Raw genomic sequence first — 15133 nt, forward strand, 5'->3', positions numbered from 1 at the left:
TAATTAAATTATTAAATTAAATCAAATCAAACTCTACCTAAACTACAAAGTATTTTAAAATGCATTGGTTTGTTATGAAAAAGGATGCTATTAAACATTTGCATTTAAAGTATAACTTTTTAATGTATATAAACAAAGTGCATATAAATAACAATTCAAATTAATAAAATATGAACAACATAATAATAGAATATTGCACATATCAAAGAAAAACAAATAACAATGTGCAAAACTGCAGCATCCCAGTTAAAACATTAAACTGGTCCCTCATTTCTCTCTCTTCTTTATTGCCATGTTATAACCAGCAGCACACAGCAATGCTGACCATATTTTGCTTTTATGAGACATTTGCATTCAGAAATGCAAGCTCCCTCAATTTCAAGGGGCTGATGCGGTTTCTTCTCCCAGTAATTATTTGTCCCGTTTTTCCGAGAAGACCCTCTCAGAGGGAACGGATGTGGCCACTATGCAGAGTCTCTCTGTCATGACTTTAATAAGCCGTGGGTAGACAGAGGCCTTGTTCTTCCACCAGCTCTGAGGATCTGCAGATCTCCTCCAAATAGGATCGGACCTCCATTATGGCATCTGCTGAGGAATTCCTTCGTGCTGCATCTTTGGTTCATTGATTGACACTGTGTGTCTGATTGACAGGAACAACAGGTGAGGCTGTTAGTCTGAGCAGGCAGTCAACAGTCAGAACGAATGTGTGTGCTCTTGAGCATTTAGGCCTATATTATTTTACTTCTTTTTTCGTTCTTTGAATTAGTTCATTCTATTCATTTAAATATTTTGGTTATTTATATTTTAATTTTGAAAATATTTTTTTATAAATAGATTCGGCTCTTCTGATATTCGAACCGGCTCCCAACGTTCACCTCGTTCGCGAACGACCCATCACACAAGCATTTCGCGCTCTCTTCGGCATAGGTTTTTGACATGAAAGATATAATATGTTACTATTGCAATGATAACAAGACAACTGAAATAATTGTAAAAAATTGTATTCTGGTTGCCAAATACTTCATAGACAAACAAAAATTCAAAAATTCTATACCAAAATTACACATTTTTTACACATCTTATTAAATAAAACATTAACCCTAGTGAATAACAACAAGAATAACATCTTCCTAAATCATTATAATACGATTTTTTTCCAGAATGAATACAATTGCACTAAAATGGTTTCTATTTTGTATTATTTTATTTATATTATTTTTTTGTATGTTTGAGTATTTAAATAACTGTGTTTGTTTTATTAGCCATGTTTGTTGTAGCAATGTAAGTTGATTTTTGTATTATGAATAATAAATAAATAAATAAAATTGGTTTATTATTATTATTATTAGCTAATCACACAGGTAAGGATCTGTGACGTAATAGAAGCACCCGAATTCGAGTTCGGGAAAGAAAATGCAATTTATACTTCGCTAGCTAAGTACTTATCTTCAACCTAGCCTGGATATATGTATGTATATCGTGTCTGCCTCCATCACGATCAGTCACTTGCGAGCCTGATTACCGTGAACCACACATAGCTAATGTGCTTTATACGTGTAACATTTAGCTAGGCTACTTGTTTGTTTTGCCATTGCATAGTTAGCTAACGGCTGCGCTAACGAACCAGATTGCAAGCTAGTAGCTAGTCTATTTATGCTAACGGCTAACGGCTGCGCTAACGAACCAGATTGCAAGCTAGTAGCTAGCTGTTTATGCTACCAGCTGGCTAGCTGTACAGTTTTTTGTTTGACATGGCTTTCCCTGATTCGATAGCTGTCCACGATGCGTTCATCCTCCTCTGCAGCTTCTTTGCATTGTGTGAGTATTGTTCATGAATCTGTTTGTCTGTCTGACAGGCAGGCTAAGTAATGTAGCTAGCTAGCTAGAGTAGCAAAGTAAGATCTTACTGTTATCTCGTCTCAGTTCCGTGGTTACCATGGGGAAGCTTTGGTAGAGAGCTCTGTAAATGTAGATATTTTTTGTTATTTTAAGTATTTAAAAAAATATATATATATTTGTTGTTGTTGTGGGGGTTGATGACCTGTTGAGGGTTGGCCTAAAACATATGTTGGTGACTCATGGAGTTGCAGGACTGAATGTTGTTTACCTTGTCTTGGCTAACTATAGCTAGCTGGCTGATTTAATTTGAATAATGCATCCCAACACCTGATCAACATAGCACCGGATTCTTTTATCACACCTTCCCCTGTTTCTGGAAGGACGTGGACTGTGCGAGTGGATGACAGAGGCTCGCCTCATAGGATAACTGCCGAGGTGTGGTGATCTCTAAGGCTCTTATAGCTGCCAAAGGATGACCCAGGTGGGTGTTACACTTTCGGTGGTGGATGTCCCAGCCTATACAGAGCCGTAGCTGTGAACTTCAAAGACAGAAGTGCCTGATGAAAAGCTCCTGGCCTGTCTGATTGATGTTTCTCCCTCCCTGGCTGTACCATCGACACCACCTCAGTAAATAATGGACCTGATCAGACAGCTCAGTTTCTCTTTTCTGTCCATAAAAAACACATGTATTGGTGGAAGAGGCAGGGCAGGCCAGGAGCAAGGAAGGAGGGTGTGGTCAAGGAAGGCATCTCCCGAGGCTAAATGCCCTAAGGTTTTTATCAGAACAGGCGTAAGACACCACTCAAGCTACTCCTTTATTGAACGGGGATCATCATTGATCTGTGGAAGACCATCTCCAATGAACTGCCAGCTGCCTGAATTGTTTTGTTTTACATTTTTTTAAAGCGACTTGGAGATTCTGTATGAAAAGCGCTAACTATATAAAATAGATACATTATTATTTGAGGATTTTAAAAAAAATAAAAAAATTCTAACTTTACTTTTCAACCTGATTGCACAGGCCTCAAGTTTGGGTTTGCGTTTGTGGAGGCGGGCAAAACAGATCCAAAGAATGTCTCCAATGTCATCTTTAAAAATGTAGCAGACACATGTAAGTTGACATTTTCTGGTAGTTTTGTTTTGTTGTTGCCTAGTTTGAAGATAATCAAGGAGATTATAAAAATATAAATGTCTTGAGATGCAAACACATATGCCAAATTTAACTTGTTTACCCAAATGCTGTTTGATGGAAGTGTAATTATTTTACCGGTTTGCTTATATTGAGCTGCACAACTATAGTTGTACATTTTTTTCTTAGCAACTGCTCATTTGCGATATCAAAATTATAACTTTGAAGGAGAGCATTGTGTGAGTGTTTAATCTGTGAAGAATCCGGAATCATATCTTAAATATATATATATTTTTTAAATGTGACTAGAATGAGAGGAGGCTGTATTCTCAGGATACTTACTGTAGCTGTCACATGCTTACAGGCCTCCACCAACACCAACCCATAAACACGTTGCAAGTTTTATGCTTGCATGTTAGTGCAAGAAGTGGCAATAGCATGCACGCTGCTTGTTGTTTCGATAGCACAGTTTCCACTTCCTGGTGACTGATGTGGCAGAGTAGGAGTTTGAACTACAGGCCTACAGGTCAAAGAAGGAAATGAGTAGGTGACTGTTTAGTTCATGAAGATCTTTACTCTGCTGGAAAAAAGTATTCATGTTTTTATGCAATGCAACCGACTTAACAAACGGCCTAATGGGTAAACCTTAGTTCACTACTTATTTTAACCCATTCCATCCCTTGTTTGTTTTCAGTTGTCACTTTGCTGGCTTTCTTTCTCCATGGCTATGCATTTGCCTTTGGGGAGCACAACGCTGTTATCGGAACCCAATTCTTCCTCACACTGAACAAGACAAACATGGTAAACTTCTTCTTCAACTATGTTCGCTGTGCTGTAGCCACTACTCTGGCACTAGGGGCTGCCAACGAGAGGACAGAACCAATCGGCTACCTCATATCCGCATACGTTTTCTCAGGTATTCTCACTCACTGATTCTAAAACCACAGTTTTTGGGCCACTTTCCCTTCACTCAATACTTTTAAGGTGAGGTTTGTTATATTGCTTGTGTTCAGAGTCTCTCTGTTTCCTCAGGAATAATCTACCCTCTGGCTTGTCACTGGGTCTGGGACCAGCAAGGCATCTTCAGTCCAACCTCCACCTCCTACCCATCACAGGTGTGAACCAGTCACATCACATACCATAATCCAATTCAGGATTTAACTATGCATTACAAGCAGAGAGATTCTCGTATTGACCCACATTTCCGTTCAGGACTATGCAGGCAGCGGTGTGATCTTCTTGCTGGGTGGTGCAGCGGCAGCTGTCTCACTGCGGGTTATAGGATCACGGGCTGGACGCTGGAGTCCCCATTTCAAACGGACAGAGCACAGCCAGCCTGTAAGTCATGGATACAAGTGCAAAGGCCATCTTGAAGACTACAAAAGTAGATGCATTCTTCTGCATCCACCAACTCCTTGTCTCCTTTGTGTGTATGACTGTTCTTAGATGGTGGTGCTGGGAGGATGCCTTCAAATGCTGGGCTTCTTGGGCCTGGTGATAGGCACTCACCCCCGTGTGTTGGATGCTGATGAGGGCCTGTTACTGGGGCTAGGCACTGTAAACCTGCTGCATGCTGCTACAAGCGGAGGACTCTACGGACTAATGATCCAACGCATCGATAAGAACTACTATGATCTCGACAGCATGCTCTCTGGGGCCATTGCTGGCATGGTAATACAGTTCGGTGCTTGGGAGATGTTGGTCCGTTGTGACTGCACATCATCTTTGTGTTGACCTGTGCATAATCAATAACTAGGCATTTGTTTTTACGCTGAGCTCAGAGTCCGATCTTTCTGTGGTGTTTGCAGGTGGCAGTGTGTGCAGGAGTAGACACCTACATGCCTGGTGTGGCAGTCATGTGTGGGGCCACTGGATCTCTCCTCTTTATTGGCTTTCGCCGCTTCCTCTGTGCTGTGAGGGTGGATGACCCCCTTAACATCATCTCCGGTTATAATCATATTTCTGGTTGAAATACAAAAAAATAATTGCCTCCCATCCCCAAAACCCACATGAATCATAATGAGTCTCACTTTCTCTGTCAGGGTACTTAATTCCAGGGGCCTGGGGCTTGATGCTTGCAGGTTTATTCTCTGATCATGGGGCTCTTGGAGGACATATCCAGGTGAGGAATGAAACAGACCACCCTGGAGTGACCTCTGCTGCATAATTGCTGTAGCGCACAACATTTATGGAGTTGGTTCTCATTTTGTTATTATTTCCAGGTGTTGGGGAACAATTGCATTGTGGCACTGGTGTTATTCTTCTGGGCAGTGGCTATTATGTACCCTCTTCTCTCCATACTCATGTGTTTTGGAGTGCTGCGAGTCCCCCGCTTCATGGAGAAACAAGGTGAGATAATACCGCTGCCCTGCAGTCATTTCAGCACTGGAGGCTAAGCATTTGGTATGCATAATGATGTATTCTCCCTGGTGTTTTTTTTTTATACAGGAATAGACAAAATCAGACACACGCTAAGACACCCTCACGGCACCAGGAAGTCACTGAACTAACCCCAGACCGAAACATCAATCCAGAGGCAATGAAGTTAAACCTGGGGATAATTTTTGAATGTTTTTTTCTAAACAATTTCTTAATGCATAACTAAAACATTTGTTAGCAAGCATATTTGTTCCAGAGTAATCCTCTTTTGTTTGCACCATAGTTTCATATTGAGAAGGATGGCAGTACAAAATATTTACAAAGTCAAACAATTTATTGTATGAATTACAGATGTCTTGAGTAAGGCAAACACTACTACACAATTGCCCCATGTTTCTAGGTGGAATTTATTAGGGAAGCATTTAGTTGTGAGGTTATTTGGGGGCCGAACAGTTAAAGTCAAATAAAATCAAATGCACTGTCCAATAACTGACATCTTTGATAGCAGATAAACATCCACTATATTTGCGTGAAAAAACAGGTAGTGCAACTAGTGGAATGTAGGCAAATGAACACACAAAAAAATCTTCAAGGTCAATGGGAACCTGTTGTAAGTTATTGTTTTTTTTTAACATCTGTGGACATTTACCCTAAATTCAGATATAAAATTCCCAATAAATTACTAATTGTATTACTATGACATGTTATCCCATTCTATCAACCACAAACCTAGCAGTTTCAGGGACTCCTCAGACTGTATGTACAGTATGCATTTAGTTTTTTTGGGAGGCTGGTTTGGGAATAGAATAGGGGGTTTTGGGGATGAGTCATAGACTACCGACCTGGTGGCAGAACAGTTTGCTCTATAGCCAACCCTTTTGTTGTGCTCATGACAACAAGTAGCTGGCTTTAGCACATCTGGGAACAGGTTGATAGAATACTACAGACAGCAAAGTTTACTTTGATCAGCTGAAAGGGAAAGTTTGTAGAGTGTAAAGAAATGCATAAAGTCTTTAGGTCATTTGCCTTTCTTTGATGAACCAAACCCCGAGAATCCCATCACAGCAGCCATTTCATCATCCTCCTCGAAAAGATCCTCCTCTGCTTTGCGCTTCTTTTCCTTCTGCTTCTCCTTCTTGTAAGCCTTTGCTTTCTCCTCCTTGGAAAAGTGACAGGGATACATGCATTCACAATTTGTTTTAACATGGCTTAATGGTCATTACACTCACATGTTAGACATACGTATTTATTTCCTGACCTGAACACACATTAAATCCATTTGGGCTGACAGAGTCAAATTGACAGTATTCTATGCAGTATTCTAGCCCCATCACCTACCTCTTCTCGAAGCTCTTTCATGCGCTCTTCAAAATCATACTCCGTCTGCTTCTCCTCAATCTTCTTCTTGTTAACTTCAAATCGTTTCTTCACCTGGTCCAATGAGGATCGCTCTACACGCATGGACATTCCCAGATTCCTCTGGTCTGAGAGAAGAAAGTAGATGAGAAAACAGATGACCAATTTGGCCATCTACATTGCACTTTACATTTTTTTGGTATTTTACACCCTTTTCCAATCTTGTCTCGCCATTGCAACTCCCCAACGGGCTTGGGAGGCAAAGGTCGAGTCATGCACCCCCCGAAACATGACCCGCCAAACTGCACTTCTTAACACCCGCCCACTTGACCCGGAAGCCAGCCGCACCAATGTGTCAGAGGAAACCCTGAGGTCAGCTTGCAAGGTGCCCGGCCCGACACAAGGAGTCGCTAGACCGCGATGAGCTAAGTAAAGCACCACCCCAACCAAACCATCCCCTAACCCAGACGACGCTGGGCTAATTGTGCACTGCACTATGGGACTCCAGATCATGGCCGGTTGTGATACAGCCCGGGATCGAACCTGGGTTTGTAGTGACACCGCTAGCACTCCAATGCAGTGCCTTAGACCGCTGCGCCACTCGGGAGGCCATACGTTGCACTTGTAATGTAGATGACAATGTGCATACTCACGTTTCTTGCCATTGATGTGGTCCAAGAAGTTGATGGAATCCTTCACAACACAATCACACACATTGCAGTAGTACCTGAACATTAGATAGAAGAGGTTAGCACTCAATGCCTTTATCAGACACCTGTATCACTTGTCAAAAAGACAATGACATCAATTAGGGCTAATTTGTATCCATAAATAATATAATGCATACAGCTCTTAGATAAGGGAGTGACAATAACAGTGTCAACTTCATTTCAGAAGCATCTTTGGATGCCAGCCTCTTACCCGCCCATCTCAGCCTGTGGTGTGGTCTTGGTGATAACAATGGTTTTACCCAGCTTGGACTCGAGGTCCACCTTGTAGTCCCTGTGTCGCAGGAGTTCCCGCTTAACTGGGGGCGCTGGTTTGCCTGAGAGAAGGGGGCATGATAATTATGTATACGTTCATGGTGTGTTCATTCTCTATTCATTACTCACAGGAATTCATGTATTCATGGGAATCAATTTCAATTTGAAGCTTTCACTTAGTTAACTCCCATGTGTTAGTTACAGGGGCGAAAGGATAATTACCATCTTTTTTGTCTCTCTCCTCATCGAGACGTTTTTGAGCCAGTTGTTCATATTCATCTTTGTCCCACTTTCGTCGAAAATCATTCTTGCTGCTATTACCTCCACCACTGGACTTCAGGAACAAACAACAACAAAAAAAAAGGGGGGGGGGTTTAGTTTAAGAAATGCATGATGACAGTGCATTTCAACACAGAACAATTTCTTCAAGCACAATTACTTGTAGTTTTTACTTTCTACCTATAGTTCTCAAACCTCCTGGGGACCAACAACCGTACCTTCTATTTGATCTACTCCGGAGCTAGCAAATCTGATTCAAATGGTAAACTAATTATCAAGCCCTTGAGTAAGTATATCAGGTGAAGTAGTTCAGGACTACAACAAAATTGTGAAACATCTAGGGGGGGGTCCAGAGGAGAGTTTTGAGAACCGGTGAGTTAGACAAACAAATAGCTATTGGTAACAGCCACAAGCTTTACTAGTTAGTTAGCACGGCGAGCTTTTACGTCCATAATGGCTGGTCATTTTACAAAGTTAGAATTGATCTCAAACGTTCTACTCTCACACGAATTATGACGTATAAAAGTCGTGTTGATTTCACCCTAAAACCGTAAGGATTAATTAGCCTCACGATACATACCCCACTGCCGGACGCCATTTTGTTTGTAACAACGTTATGGAATACGTTACTGTCGCAATATTTGGGGGATGTGAAGTATATTGTCGTGTTTATGTCGAGCGCCTTGTTTTAAGTAGGAAAAATAAATAGCCTATTCATATCAAGTCATTGATTCATCATATAATGGGATTTCTAAACAAAAGCTGACACCTTTCTTAGATTTTTTTTATGAAATGGAAAAATCGAATGCATTGCATTATGGTAAATCATTATTATTATTATCTACTGTACATCAAATAATTAGCTAGCTATTAAATGAAGTACTTTAAGCGTACTGGGAAGCCGGACCAAAGGGTTGTCACTAGTTACCCTACCACAAAGTAAAAATAGGCTATATCGTCAAATTTAATTAATTTAGTTGTGAGGTTGTCATTTGGGGGCCCAATTTAAGTTTAGGGTTAGGCATAAAGTCTTAATTTAAGTTTATCGTTAGGCATAAAGTTAGCAGATTTTAAAATGGGGTAAGATGGGGTGAGAGCCCCCCCAATGCCTAATAGCTGAAACAAAAAAGCAAAGCTTGGAGAAACATTTTTGGCCATGCTTAGGGTAGTAAACTATAAAGGAAAATAAATGACTACAGTTTAAATGTTAACATTTATTTTTTAGGAAAGGGACAGCTAATAGAAAATTATGCCATAGGGTTTCATAGAAGTGTCCCTATTTAAAAAATAGTAATAATACAATTTTACCTATTTTGCACATAAATTATCTTTCTTCTTTCACCTTGCATTCTAAGAACTCAAACATTTATCTTTGCCTCCATTGTGAACAGTTAAACTAAACTCATTATCATTTGAATACGGAAAGATTTTATATCCCAGCAGTCTTTAAAATGAATTCAAGAGCAAAAGGTTTTCAATAGTTTGTAATATTTATATTTTTCATTTGGAATATAACTGATTAAATGTTGATTAAACACACACACACAAACACACACATTAAGCATTTTATAACAATAACTTAACACAATGGCATTTTCCCAGATTTGTTTATTGACACAGAGGTCACAAATGAATCCCATCCCAGTTCAATTTGAGCATAGCTCTTGAGCCCACCTTTGCCACTGCAGGCACCGTATCCAGTCCCCACCGGTAACAGAGAAGAGCTCGTTTAGGGTGTTGTGGTTTTGGAACCTGGAAGAACCTTTTTCAGTGGCACCACAGCTTTCTTCTGTGTCACTGGTTTCCTTTTGCTTTCTTAGTTCTCTCAAAGTTGTTTTGCCTTTTCCTTCAGGAACCTCTTGTGGGGTGAGGCGGTCAGGACTAGCTGACTCAGCCTTTATTTTCCTAGGACTCGCCTCCTGTATCCTTGGCCTGGGGGACAACTCCAGTATGACATCTGCCACTGTTTGTTGTTGTAGAACTGGTACTGTTAACAAAAACAAATAAACAACAACAAGAATTCATGAGTATTGGTTCAATAAACAGGTATTTCTAATCCCTCTATGCTACTTTATGTTTCCTAAAATGAGTGCAAACATGTATTTTTCTTACCAACATTCAGAGCAAGTTCACTGGAGACCTGTGAGTGTTGAGTAGGCTGTGGGGTGGAGGTTGCGGCGGATGTTGATGTTGTGGCAGAGGTTGCTTGTGGGATACGGATGGATAATCCTGTGTGCCGCTTCATAAAACTGTAAAATCAGTCTATCCATGTCAGTTTAACCTGGCCCCTATTCTAACTCTGACCCCTAACCCTAAATAAATGGGTGACCACTAACCCTGACCATAAATGGGTGAGATGCCCCACTGGAGGAGGGGCATCTTGTCCCCAACATACTAACCTAACATATTACTACTTCACTAAAAAACAATCAACATTTTTCTCTCTAAACAAGTGGGAGATTTATCTTAAGGCTTCCTTACATGTACATTTAAAAAATAATAATGGATCTAACTTCCTTGGATGATATCTATAACTTTTTCTAAATTGCAATTGAAATTATAAACTTTCCTCAAAATCATTTTGATGGAATTATGGAACTGAATACATTTGTAGTTGATCAAGGAAGTCTGAGGAACTGTTGATTTTTATTATTATTATTTGTATTTTTTTTTACATCATGTGGTTTTTGTGAGAATTTACAGGGGGGTGGGGGCACATTTTACCCCAGGGGGCATCTAAACCCATATAACTCTATATTTGGACTTGTATGACATGGCAGCCTTCAATGCAGGTGTCTTCTGACTTATCTATAAAGAACCTTGCGTTCTAAATAACTAGCCCTACTCATTATTATTTGTAAATCAGTCAGTCAGTCACAATTTACCAACGATACATAGATTTGTTCCTCTCGAACAAGAAATACGAGTTTTAGCCATAATTATGGTCTTGTTCCCCTGCTCAGATGTTGCATGCGTCAAAACATTCGACTCTGTTTTCGACTGACAGATTTCTCTAACATATGGTCCTTTCATGACGCACCAAAGTTATAGCAAACCCCTAAAATAGCAGAACACAGGGAGCAGGGAACAAAATGTTACTCAGTCAATATTCAGTAGTTTTAAACTACACATGATAGAATGACAAAAACATACAGACCTCGGCTCCATAAATGCACCTTGAAACGGGTGTTGGTTTTTTGGGGAAACATGTCGTTCAGAACAAACCGTTATGTAACGTATCAAACGTTCAATCGAACTGAACGCACCCAAGATAGGGCATGTGCCACACCCCTGCAGCCCCGCCCTGATGGCACCTGGCGTTCATTTAAAACCTTTCCTTGCAGCAATGGTGAAGTTACTGCGTGGCTGCAGCCAAATATATCATGTCAACTAGCGTCGAATCCGCATTTCAAGGTCCATTTATGGAGTCGGGGTCTGTATTTTTTTTGTTTGTCATTCTATCACGTGTAGTTGACATCGTCTCTACATTGAAGATGATTAGGTTATGTTTCTTATGTGTATGGCCGAAAATCCCATCATCATAAAGTGGCCGACCACCACTAGATTCTTTTTTATATTTTTTTTATCTGGTACTAATTACAACAAGGTCACGTATAATTGATTCTGAAATTGTTTAGTCTACCCTCAAAGTTAAGTGGTATAATTTTAACAAAAACGATTCACTTATTGAATATTTTTCTCCCTGTGTACTGTTATTTTAGGGGTTGGTCAATGCCTCTTTTGTCTGGCGTTCCAGCACTCCCCCCTGGCTTCAGGTCCAGACCACCTTCTTATCCAAGCAGCCCTGAACCTTGGCTTCTCCCAGGATGTAGCTCTGTGTATGACAGTCTGGTCAGGTACATTTCTTTTGTTGATTGAGCACGACAACAGTCAACCTGAACGTACCCAGAGAAACTGTTTTTGGCCAAAATGTCTGGTTTACTTGTAGAGAATATTTGACCTGCAGAAAATGAAAGGCAGCGTGCTAACCCCAATAACTTCTATGCCTTTCCCTAATATTTAACACTTACCTGAACCTTACCTGAACATCACTAAAACTATCTTTAATCTAACCCTTGTTCCTAAACCTAACCATAATTAAGCCTAATATGAAATGTTTGTTCAGCTGTGCAAAAGTCAACCTATTCACTGGTTACTTATATTTGGGTAGCCTAAGGTTAGTGTTGGGCCAGTAACCAAAAGGTTGCTGGATCAAATCCCTGAGCTGACAAGGTAAAAAGGTTGTTCTGCCCCTGAGTAAGGCAGTTAACCCACTGTTCCCCTGGTGCTGAAGATGTGGATGTTGATTATGGCTGCCCATGCACTTCTGTTTGAGGGGTTGGGTTAAAATCTGAAGACTCATTTCAGTTGAATATATTCAGTTGTACAACTGACTAGGTATCCCCCCCCTTCCTTTTATTTTCCTGTTTCTTTCAGTAATACAGCCCCAGCCATGCACCCCTCCCCCATTAATGGAGAGCGAGGACCTGCCCCTGCTATGCAAAAGCTGCGCAGGTATTATTCATTACTCTGGTATTCCAGCACCTGCCTTGCACCTCTGCTCTAATGACAGTTGTATTTGTTAGTGCACACTAGAGCATTTTTTTCAAAGGAAAACAACATTTAGGTCAGTTCTTTTTTTTCCTGATTTTTACTTTGATTACTCTAACCTGAACTTTTGTCTGATTGCTTTTCCTATCAGGTCCTCCATCCTTGAGCGATGTATCCTTAGGATGTCTACTGCAAGTGTTGCTGTTGGAACGGAAGACATGGATGGTGTCAGGAGGTAGGAATCCACTCATTTCTTTTGTCAGCCTAAAGAGCACAGTTAAGGACTATTTTATATGAATGAAGGGCCTCTGTTCCACAATCAGTTGACTTGAACCCTTTACCATTGCTCTTTTGAAATGTATAACATTCTCTATTTAGATGGGGAATTCCCATGTACTATTTCAAGCAATGTTAGTAGAAATCCTGAAGGCTTGTTTTTCTAGGTCCCAGGCGGGGATGCGTTTGGCCCCACGAAACCTGGATCCAGCTCACATGGAAGGCAATGAATCTGTTCTGAAACGACGGCAGAAACAGGTTCAGTACGGCAAGAACACCTCTGGCTACCAGAATTACCTGGAGCAAGTTCCCAAGTATGACAACTGATTATTCTATTTCTTTATTTGCTATCAGAACAGGGCACAGTAACTATGTTCTAATGTCCTGTGAAAAGCCCTAAACACTTTTACTGAACTATTTATTGGATGAGACCTTGGCAACTCAAAAGTTGGCTACAAATGTAAGTCTCCATGTGTAGGTGGAATATTTATTAGTCTTTTTTTTTCTGATACAAGGCGTTTGAGAATCCCTGGGCTGCACCCATCCACTCCAAACAAATATAGAAAGTACAGCCGCCGATCCTGGGACATGCAGGTTCGCCTTTGGCGGAGAGCTCTGCATGCGTGGGACCCTCTGTCTGAAGCTCATGGAGAAGTGGAGGAACAAGACCCTCTTGACCAACTGTAGGCATTGGGTGTTTTTACATTTGTAGTAGTATTTGCTTGTCTTAAGTTGACCTGATCAATTCTTGACTATATGCAGGCAGGGGTTGCTTGAGCAGATGAATTGTGAGCTATATGAAGACTATAGTAGTAAAGAGAGGACCAGAGGGATGCTGTCAAACTCCAAAGCCCCCTTCTCCTCTAAACCTCCAGTAATGTCATTCAACAGTCCCTGGATGTTTCCCCATGGATCTCAGGTGTGTCAGTTTTACTCTCTTCTTTAGTAGGTGTTGTCTTGTATTTGGAGATGACTGTACAGACTGTGACTTGCCTCTCTTTAGGTGGATGTGTCGGGTCCTCAGGTGCCATCCTCCCAGCCAGGCTTGGGGTATGCCTTTAGCAGTCATCTAACGGCTGATGAGAATGTGGTGGGATGGCTAAGATTTCTCCTGGAAACTGACCACTCCCGCGATCAACAGGCGCCCCTGCAGGGCGACCGTCTACTGTGGAAGCCGTACTGATCATTGCTGTCAGTCACAGCGGTAGATCTTTTGGGTATATCCTAATAGACTTGCAGGGTTGCACTGGGTGTTGTGCTGACTATGAAAGGGATGATTGCTGTAAAATATTTACCACTTTTGGGTTCACTTTTTACACATTGGTTATGGTTTTGTAGTGCACATTTTCAAACTGCTTCACAAATCATGTACCTACATTGATGTCTATTTGGACCACTGTAATGCACTTTTTGCACCATTTACCTTTATCACAATTACATTTGAGTTTTCACTGCCTATTCCTCTAAAACTGGATTCTATTCTGACCTGCCTAAATTCCGTTTTCTCTCTAAGAGTAAAAATCTATTAGCTTTATGTTGCGTTTTGCACACCAGCCACATCACAATGTTCACCAGTCTGTGACCCAACTGACTGTCAGGCTCTATACGGTCTCATGCACCATCCTCTCCTGCCTACCTAGCTGTTTTTCTAAAAACAATGTCGATGGGGAAAATGCTATCACTTTGTTTAGTAGTTTTTTTATTCATTTTTTTTCTTAATTGTCTTTTTGTACAATTTGAGTACTGATGCAAAACTAAATTAATAAAGATATGTTCCAAATTGAATATGTGGAAAATTGACTCTGTGGGGAAATGGCACCAGGCTCCAGGATAGAGTTCAGTGTGTCAAATCGGAGGGTCTGTTGTCTGGACCTCTGGCAGTCTCTATGGGGGTGCCACAGGGTTCAATTCTTGGACCGACTCTCTTCTCTGTATACATCAATGAGGTCACTCTTGCTGCTGGTGAGTCTCTGATCCACCTCTATGCAGACGACACCCTTTTGTATACTTCTGGCCCTTTGGACACTGTTAACAACCCTCCAGGCAAGCTTCAATGCCATACAACTCTCCTTCCGTGGCCTCCAATTGCTCTTAAATACAAGTAAAACTAAATGCATGCTCTTCAACCAATCGCTGCCTGTCCAACATCACTACTCTGGACGGCTCTGACTTAGAATACGTGGACAACTACAAATACTTAGGTGTCTGGTTAGACTGTAAACTCTCCTTCCAGACCCATATCAAACATCTCCAATCCAAAGTTAAATCTAGAATTGGCTTCCTATTTCTCAACAAAGCATCCTTCACTCATGCTGCCAAACATACCCTTGTAAAACTGACC

General features: G+C 40.9%; 3 protein-coding genes across 6 annotated transcripts; 2 read left to right on the forward strand and 1 right to left on the reverse strand.

Moving 5' to 3' along the window:
• Nucleotides 1–1372: 1372 nt before the first annotated feature.
• Nucleotides 1373–5831, forward strand: LOC124014383 (putative ammonium transporter 1). Its single transcript, XM_046329293.1, has 10 exons — nucleotides 1373–1818; nucleotides 2861–2950; nucleotides 3663–3884; nucleotides 4001–4083; nucleotides 4181–4306; nucleotides 4415–4639; nucleotides 4777–4915; nucleotides 5011–5090; nucleotides 5191–5317; nucleotides 5417–5831. The coding sequence occupies exons 1-10, from the start codon at nucleotides 1752–1754 to the stop codon at nucleotides 5476–5478; spliced, it is 1221 nt and encodes a 406-aa protein (XP_046185249.1). The 5' UTR covers nucleotides 1373–1751; the 3' UTR covers nucleotides 5479–5831.
• zmat2 (zinc finger, matrin-type 2) lies at nucleotides 5663–8593 on the reverse strand. Its single transcript, XM_046329341.1, has 6 exons — nucleotides 8546–8593; nucleotides 7909–8020; nucleotides 7625–7748; nucleotides 7357–7430; nucleotides 6686–6831; nucleotides 5663–6506 (listed from the first exon to the last, which is right to left on the reverse strand). Exons 1-6 carry the CDS (start codon nucleotides 8561–8563, stop codon nucleotides 6366–6368), a joined length of 615 nt encoding a protein of 204 aa, XP_046185297.1. The 5' UTR covers nucleotides 8564–8593; the 3' UTR covers nucleotides 5663–6365.
• Nucleotides 8594–8635: 42 nt separating this feature from the next.
• slbp2 (stem-loop binding protein 2) lies at nucleotides 8636–14577 on the forward strand. 4 transcript variants are annotated; one of them, XM_046329328.1, is made up of 8 exons: nucleotides 8636–8785; nucleotides 11688–11822; nucleotides 12403–12480; nucleotides 12668–12751; nucleotides 12960–13106; nucleotides 13308–13475; nucleotides 13555–13711; nucleotides 13796–14577. In XM_046329328.1, the coding sequence occupies exons 2-8, from the start codon at nucleotides 11698–11700 to the stop codon at nucleotides 13973–13975; spliced, it is 939 nt and encodes a 312-aa protein (XP_046185284.1). In that variant the 5' UTR covers nucleotides 8636–8785; nucleotides 11688–11697; the 3' UTR covers nucleotides 13976–14577. The 4 variants fall into 4 exon arrangements, with proteins under 4 accessions (XP_046185284.1, XP_046185268.1, XP_046185261.1 ...); XM_046329312.1 differs by lacking the exon at nucleotides 8636–8785 and adding an exon at nucleotides 9868–10011; XM_046329305.1 differs by lacking the exon at nucleotides 8636–8785 and adding an exon at nucleotides 11262–11398.
• Nucleotides 14578–15133: the final 556 nt, after the last annotated feature.

The sequence above is a fragment of the Oncorhynchus gorbuscha genome, linkage group LG02, assembly GCF_021184085.1.
Source record: "Oncorhynchus gorbuscha isolate QuinsamMale2020 ecotype Even-year linkage group LG02, OgorEven_v1.0, whole genome shotgun sequence".
In the NCBI taxonomy this organism is placed as follows: domain Eukaryota; kingdom Metazoa; phylum Chordata; class Actinopteri; order Salmoniformes; family Salmonidae; genus Oncorhynchus; species Oncorhynchus gorbuscha.